The sequence below is a fragment of the Falco naumanni genome, chromosome 4, assembly GCF_017639655.2.
Source record: "Falco naumanni isolate bFalNau1 chromosome 4, bFalNau1.pat, whole genome shotgun sequence".
Taxonomy (NCBI): Eukaryota; Metazoa; Chordata; class Aves; order Falconiformes; family Falconidae; genus Falco; species Falco naumanni.
This window is the reverse complement of record NC_054057.1, coordinates 68,344,405-68,352,583: the sequence shown is the minus strand read 5'-3', so window position 1 is coordinate 68,352,583 and position 8,179 is coordinate 68,344,405. Positions and strand designations below refer to the sequence as shown.

The following is an 8,179-nucleotide window of genomic DNA, read 5'->3' as shown; positions in this document are numbered from 1 at the left end:
ACAAACCTATGATACTCTGTTTCTAGGAACAGGTAAGTGCATTTATTTTAGGAAAAAATACTATAGATTTTTAAGTATTTTGTTCCAGATTTTTTTTCTGAGACTTCAAAAAAGTAAAAGTATTCATCAGCTCTGTTTGAATTTTTGCATTCAGAAGCTGTCTTGCTGGTTTAATATTTTCATCCCAGTTAGATTAAATGTGTTTAGCTTATTGGACATTAAAAGCCTCTCTTTAGAAACTTTCCATATCAAAGGAGACTTGACGTAATATTTGCAAATTCAGGGATTGTTTGAGGTCTTTTTTTCCACTGAAAAAAATCATCACTTCTCTTTTATTGAAAGAAAATATAAGAATTGCTTTGAAGAATTTAAAAAATTCCCTATGCCCAGGAATGTCTTCTAAATCTCTATCTAATTTCAACATGAATTATCAGGCTAAAATGTTATGCTATGTTTAAACAAGTTTATCTTCAGAAATACATTTCATTTTATGTAGATGATGGATATTTGCATAAAGCTTTCAGCTGTGATGGGGAAATGTTCATTGTGGAAGAGCTACAGCTGTTTCTGTCTCCTGAGCCTGTACGATCTCTCCAGCTGTCTGCTGAAAAGGTAGAACTTCTGTCCCTACATATGGAAAGTGACTGCTGTAATAGCTTGCCTCAGGCCTTGCTCTTCTGTGTTGTTCTTCTGGCTTTTAAATAGCCTGTAAATGTCTCATAATTCTGCTTCTATCATGTATTCGTTAATAACAGAAGCACAAAACATCTTTTTTCTGTAGAAGACTGAATTCTGTGTGTCAAAATATAACTGAAACAAGCCTTTATGTTCATTAAAAAATTAGGGAAGGAACTCTTGTCATTTTACATGCTCTGGAAAGCTAGGGTTTTTTCTCATCACCATCCGTTCTTACAAGATTTTTAGTTTATTGATGTTTTTAATAAATACCAGAACATCTTTTGATCCATATTAGAAAATAACAGCTTAAAATCTCACTATTGTAAAAGAACTCCCTCCTGCATTTCCAGGGCATGCTCTATGTACAGTCCCTGTCTCAAGTGGTACAGCTTCCAGTTTCCGAGTGCCACCAGTACAAGTACTGCTTGGATTGCATCTTGGCACGGGATCCTTACTGCGCATGGTCTCAGTCTGCTAAGGAATGTCTTCTGCTGTCAAATCCAACTGGTCATACAAGGTAAGTAAAAAGCTACTGTATCAGCTGCACACCTGATGTGAGATTGCTTTATCAGGGCACTCTTAATGTCTGTAACACAAAACTAGGATGATTCCTAGAAATGGAATGAAGCCAGCTGGAACACTTCTTGTCTGTGTTTTCATATATTTGGGTTTTGGGTTTTTTTTTTTCTGTTTTGTTCCACCCTCACCCCCAGGAATTTAGTTCAAAGTGTGAAATATGGGGATGCTTCCAGCTGCCTTAGTGTAGGTAAGTGAACATTTCTTTTAAGAAATAATACTTTAACTTAATGTGATCAAAATGCTTGTCCAGTTTATGCTCTCTGGAGTACTTGCATTATAGAAAAACACAGAACTGATTATTACTTTTGAACTAAGACCAAAAAAACCCATGCTGAGCTAGTACTGCCTAATGCTTTTAACCCTCTCAATCTAAATGTCAGAACACCCCAGTTCAGACTGAAACTCTTACTCTCAGGGGAAGCATAAATGTGACCTATTTGAAGTTATTGGTGTCGCTCCCACACCTGCTTTGCAGAAATCACACGATGCATCGGATGTCCTATTAAATCTGTCACTGCTTTAGGGTGCTGTTTTGCATATACATGACATGCTTTGCTGTTCAGGAGTATGCTTCAAAAGAAGGTTATTTGTTATCAGCTGTTTAAAATTACTTTTATTATTTTCAATGGGATTGGGAAATTAATTACTTTTAATGTATAACTGCAGGTGTGTGTGATCTGGTATTATGCAGTAACTTTGTAAGGAGTTGCAAGATCCATTGCTTTCTTTGTGACACAAGATGTGTCTCTTACCTTCACTTATGTCTCTTTAAAGTCAGAGTTGTCTTTAGTCTTGTATATTTTAGACTGCACAACAAAGGATAATAAGGCAATCAGTGGGACAGTTGGGCAACTTTTACACAGCTGATATAAGCATTGTGCAGACATCAAAGCATTTCTGTGAAGAGATGTCATTAACTATAGAAACTGAGGCATACAAAGGTGAATTCCTTTATCCATGGCTATGTATGTGTACAGGTGAGTAAAAATCAGACTAGAATTGGGAAGTCTTAAACTTCTTGTCCCGTATTCATTCTGTTGCACATCAGTGGGAATATGGCCAGCGAGACGTCACTGATAGTAAGACCTGTTAGTAATGGGATTTCCTTGTCTTTACCCCTTACCTGTTCATTACCCATTGTCAAGACTGGTGAATTCAATTTTACATTTATTTGAATATGTATTTGGTTATGTAATTTAAATTCCCCGTGCTCTTACTTAAAAAAATTAGCTTCATAATTTCAGAAAATAGTGTCAGAAAATGTCTCTTTACCCTTGGAAACAATGTTCATCTTGAATGTGTTCCTCTGTCGATTCTGGCAAGCATAGTATGGAAGTTTAATGGGAGCAGACTGCAGGCCGAGGACTCTAAATGTCTTCTCTGTGGTGGAGGGATAGCAATATTTAATGTGACAATGGATGCGGCTGGTTTCTATGATTGTCTCTCAGTTGAGAAATCCAAAGGGAAGGAAGGGATTCCTTATCGCTGTGGCCTGCTATGGCCTTTACGCCCAAGAAAAGACAGAGGAAGCCCACATTACTGCCACAACAAAAAGGTGTAGTGAAGCAGGAGCTGAGGATTTTCAGTCCCACCTTTGCTGAACGAGGCAGCAAAACAGGAATCTGTGGACAGCCAAAGAGAGAAGCTTGGCTTAAAAATCTTGAGGGCTGGGTTTGCACTCCTTTTCTTTTTCTTGTTGGTTTGGAACTTCTACAAGGGTCATTTATCTCTGCCTTGGAAGAGCAGAGAAACCAGCCCAAAACCCACTGGTACAGCAGGCTTGGGAAGTCCAGCAGTGGCTACAGAGGGATCAAGCAGGGCAAGGAAGAGTTCAGCCACACAAACAAACATGTCTGGTGTTAATGAGTCAACGCTTGTGAGCTTTTCTTAAGGTGTACAGCGCCGGTGCGCAGCACAGCACAGGTTTCACAGAGAGCTCTGGGAGCTTGCCGCTTGCCGAGCTGTTTGGTTGAGATGACGTGGTGTTTCCTGGTAAGGAATGGGGAATGTAAATTTGGGTAAGAGTGAGAAACTCTGAACTGAAGATAACAAGCTGCATTGTGTATTACATAGATGTGTTACCAGTTACCACTTTTAAAAGAAAAGTTCCTTATTTGGGTACCTTTTTGACATGATAGAACCTTAAGAATAAATTCCGTTCAAAAATTGACACTGATCCACTTTCTTGTAATGTTGGGGTTGCCCAATTACAGAAATGAATACTTCAGAAGCTAATAATACTTAGCATTTAGTGCTTTCACCTTCAGACTTTCTGTTTAATCTACGAATAGCAACTAATTAAGTCTCCCAGTGCCCCAAGAGGTTGCTACTATTCTCATTTCACATGTGAGGTGAAATTACTTGTCACTGACCATAGTGAGTATTGGTGTCAGATCTGGTGCTTTGTTAGAAGTTCCTGAGTCATCTTCTTATATTTTATCTTTCTTTCCCTTTCCCTTCCCTCTATTTAGGCTTTCAAAACACTTCCCATGCATTTATTTTTCTAATGTGTTTTTAGTGACCTTTATGATACATCTTCCTCTGTCCAAAAATGTCATGAATCAGCTTAAGTACTGCGTTGTTCTGAATTTATTTCTGAGCTGTGGTCAACTTTCAGACATCATAGCTCCTTTTCTTAAAGGCCATTGAAAGTAGAGCATTTTTTCTGAGACACTTTTTCCTTCATTTTCAAATAAATGTTCTTTTACTTTCTCTCATTTGGAAAATAACAGGGGTTCTTGATCAGGAAAATCCCTGAACAAAAGACTATGCTGCCTCACTCTGTCTCTTGCCAGACATGCATGAAGTACAAGGTTGATGCTCTTCTAGACACAGGCAGCTCATTTTTTTCCAGCTGCACACAAAACAAGTTTCTGCCAGCTGTAGCAAAACACCTGTTTTCAAGGTAAACAGGAATGGTTGGAAATGAAGACGATGTGTACAAACAGATACCTGGAGAGGAAAAAAGACCGGAGAAGTGGCTAGGCAGTGTTTTTTCTCCCTTAAAACATAAATACGTTAAACTGCTTTATCTTGAATCGGAGTCACAGTCTCTTAGGATGCCTTCTTTCTCCCAGGATCAAATTATTCTGTTACGCTTCATAACAGCAACATCTCCTTGGGTATTGCATGCAAATACCATAGAAGGAAGGTGAGGCCAGCTGTGGAACTTGTAAGAAGCAAATTCATGGATTACCGTGTCTGCTAACGCTGCTGCTTACCAACAGAGCAATCTTTGCACTTGCCACAGAGGGATGTAAAGGTGGGAACAGTGTCAGCCTTTCCTAGCAAGGTGAAGCCATAGGCATGAAGTGTGAGCAAGAGAACTATATACAACGGACATCTGAAAATCGGAAGACTGGATAGCTGCCGGCAAACGGTTACGCCAAGATCTGCCTGGCTGCATTTCAGTAATTTTGTTAGAGCAATGCAGAAACAACATATGAGGTGCATGTCTTGTCTCACTGTTTGAAAGGGGGTCTACTTCTAGATTGCAGGGCTCCATTACCTATATTCCCTCTCCCTATATGCAAAGGGCTATATGGAAATTAATGATACAGACTGGGTAGTGGTATGTAACTAACAGCATAGGAAGTGATAGAAATTTCCATTCTTATCTTTGGGGACACTTACTCTCTTCCCGTAGTGAAAGGAAGTGCAGATGGAATATAAAATCCCGTTTCTGAAAATCCTCACAAGGCTACCAGCATTTGGTTTTAGTTCAATTCCTGCTGATCTAATTACCCTAATTTAAATGTGTAAAATAATTAGCTAAGAGAAACTGTAGATAAGTTACAGTTAACAGGTCGATATGAAAGATATTGTGCCCTACTTTCAGTAGTGTCTTTGGTGCAGTTTTAGTCCTTTTGTCATTGGTTGCCATGTTGCACGTAGGAAGGACGGAGAATATGGGGCAAGAGGACTGCCGGTGCTCCGTGCTGCGACAGAGCCAAGGTAGTCCTTGAGCTACTTGTTCAGCTGCCAGCTTGGAACAGCCACCCAGAACTGCTCCGATTTGTGCCCTGCAATGGCTTTTCTGCATGTACACCAATATGCTATGAAAACACAAACCTTCCCCATTGCTTCTAACCTCAGTTCAGCTCTCGGTGCCAGAAATCTTCTGTGCTGACAGCTGCTGCCTGTGTTTCAAACACCTTAGTGTGCTCAGAATACATCTTGATGTCACACTCAAAATCACCAGCAGCAAACCATAACCCCGAACACAGAGGCAAGTTGTGGGGACACCGGAGACAAAGAATTACAGCTCAGTGAATCTCCCTTCTAAATACCTTATAAAGTAGGATGGAGATAAACCACAGAAAGCAGTGTGGGAACTAGTGTTATTGCTCGTGTTTGTGCTGCTAGTATTGAAATCTGATATGAATATTGCTAGATTATGAGTGCTACTTCCACCTTTAATTGTAAAATTACCAGTACAGAGCTTACTATTTTGGTGCAAGTTCTAAAGTTTTTAACCCACAGAGAAATTAATGTGCAGGGATTAACAAAATCTCTCTTGGGAAGATTTCCTATTAAAGTGTCCTGATAAGCAAAGACCATAAAGGGGACTGGGATCATCCAGCAGTGACATAACTCAGCACCACTGAGCCTGCTCATGGGAAGTTGGGGTAGTGGCGTATTATAAAGCGAAGCTGAGGCACTTCTGGGAATGGAGTGAGGAGTGCTGGTGTTCGGTCAGGATTTGAGCGCACTGGTCAGGGTGCCTGCAAGGAAATGCAAACGTGGTTTCCTGCCAGGGCCAAATTTCAGGTTCTTTACTGAGGTTTGTTTGTATGAGAAGCTTGCATAGTTGCTGCCATCTCAAAACTCTGTAAAACTTGTCTACAGCTTCAGAGTTATAACTTAAGGCCCAGAACAACCACACCCCACCCAGTACAGCTGATACTGGTCAATTCTGAGTTTTACCACAAGCACATTGGAATAGGTAGTGTTCACTAGCAGGTCACCATTCTTCTTTTGTAGGGGTGGACACCCACTGTGCTTTGCCAGCAGCACCCAGAGCAGCTGCTGTGCACAGAATCTCTGCTGCAAACCTGTTGAATATAATGCCAAAAAGGAGCAGGCATGGAGAGATCTGTTCCTGCTGTGGCTTTCCGTTGGCTTCACAAAGCCAGGCTACCAGAGCATCTCTACCCTTATGATGAAAAAACGTACCTTATTCCTAGACTGACCCATTCTGTGCAGGCTCCCAGCCCGCAGGGCTTGTGCCACCTGTGCTGGTGAAACTCAGAAGCACTCTTGTATAAAATTCCTTTCTACCAGGAAGTTTTTTATGGTTATGATCAAGTCACACCATATCTTTTTCCTTGATGAACAGACGAAGCGCTTTTATTCTTTCAGTACAAAGCTGCTTGTGTTCTCTCTCGTGGCTCTCCTGTGAGCCCTCCCTGGTTGTTCAGCATCCTGGAGGTGCGGGCACTGGGCCTGGGCAGCGGTTCCCGGGGGGGCAGGGGTACCGCTCCTCTCCTGCTCGGAGCCTGGGCATTGCAGCCGGGGGTGCTCTGGCCACAGCGGCAGGCTGGGAGTGGCTGATGGCTCATGAGCCACACTCCGCTTTCCCGCAGCTCCCTTCTTCCCAGGCTATTTTCCCATCTCATACAAACGTCTTCATGATTTATGTTAATTTTCCACTTGCAGAAATGACTTCATAAAAGAACAACAAAGAGCACCCTATTTCTGATAGAGCAGATGTCTAGACTAAGATTAAACACCACTATTTTAGTTTTTATGGGGAGCCAGCGCCCATTAAGTTCTCCAGCGCAGCGCGGCAACCCTCCGGGAGCCGGGGGGCAGCGGCGGTCGGGGGCACGGGAGTGACTAGCCCCGGCTCGGCTAGCCCTGGCCCCGCTAGCCCCGGCCCCGCTAGCCCCGGCCCCGTCGGCCCCGGCTCTACTGGCTCTGCCCGGCAGGTGGTGCCGCCGAGCCGGCCCCGGCCCCGGGAATAAAGTCAGGAGAAGAAGCAGAGAAATGTGACCGAGATGGGGCAGTTGGCGGAGGGAGGAGGCGGGTAGGGGGGAGAGGAGGAGGAGGAAGGGGGGAGAAATCGGGGAGAGAACAAAGAACTGACGCTCCGGAGCGGGGCTGCACTTGGCGGGGCTGCGGGGAGCAACTTGCGGGGCTGCGGGCGCCGCAGACGGCTTTGTCTGAACGGGCTTGCGGAGTGAGGCACCACCTCCTCTTGCCGCTCCCCTCCGTGCCGGGGGGAAGGGGGAGCCCGGCAGCCGGAGCGGGGGCAGCGCCGGGGCTGCGGCGGCGGGGGGGGGGGCCGGCGGCAGGGTTGGGGGGGGGGGGGGCAGCGCCCCGCCGAACGCTCTGCGCGGAGGTGCGGGTGGGCGCCCGCGGGGCCGGTCGGCCCCTGCCCTCCCTGCCCCGCAAGCTCGGCGGTGACTGGGCGTTTCGAGCCAACAGCAAAACTAGCAAGATTTCAAAGTGAAATTCCGGAGGAAATTTAAAGAGCATCCGGATCCGGAGAAAGACAGAAAGAAAGAGGAAGGGAGAAATAAATCAAAACGTGGGGAGAAGCGGCTGAGGAAGGACGGGAGAGAAAGAAGCCGACGCTCGGCAGAGATGGGGTGAGACCGGCAGTTTATTATTCTTGAATTGCTTTTATTGCTCGTGGCCGCTGAGCTATTTTAAAGGTTATGGCAAAAGAAATGAAGGTTTTAAATCGCCTGTTTTCCACATTGCAAGTTTTAAAGTTTAGGCTTGCCTTTTATTTTATGGGTTAGAAAGTAGATAATTGCGAGTCTCTGCAACTTCTTTAAATAAACTCGTATGTGAGGGAAGCCTCCAGTGATCTATATGTTGTATGAAATCCAAACTGGGAGGCTGGGTGGGAGGACTAGAGCCGGGTTGTGTCTACAAACTTTTCCAGAAGTTAGAAATTAGGAGGTTGGTTTGG

The 8,179-nt window shown here is 44.0% G+C and overlaps 1 protein-coding gene across 3 annotated transcripts in view; it reads left to right on the top strand.

Annotated features, from left to right (window-relative positions):
* Positions 1–505: 505 nt before the first annotated feature.
* The window catches only part of HOMER3 (homer scaffold protein 3), a 30,700-nt gene continuing 23,026 nt past the window's right edge, over positions 506–8,179 (top strand). For 2 of the 3 annotated variants that reach the window (XM_040589590.1, XM_040589589.1), the window contains exon 1: positions 7,564–7,850. In XM_040589590.1, coding sequence (XP_040445524.1) covers positions 7,846–7,850 — 5 coding nt within the window. In that variant the 5' untranslated portion in view covers positions 7,564–7,845. Of the gene's footprint in view, positions 613–1,028; positions 1,196–7,563; positions 7,851–8,179 lie in introns of those variants that run through there. The other variant, XM_040589587.1, reaches the window with a different exon arrangement.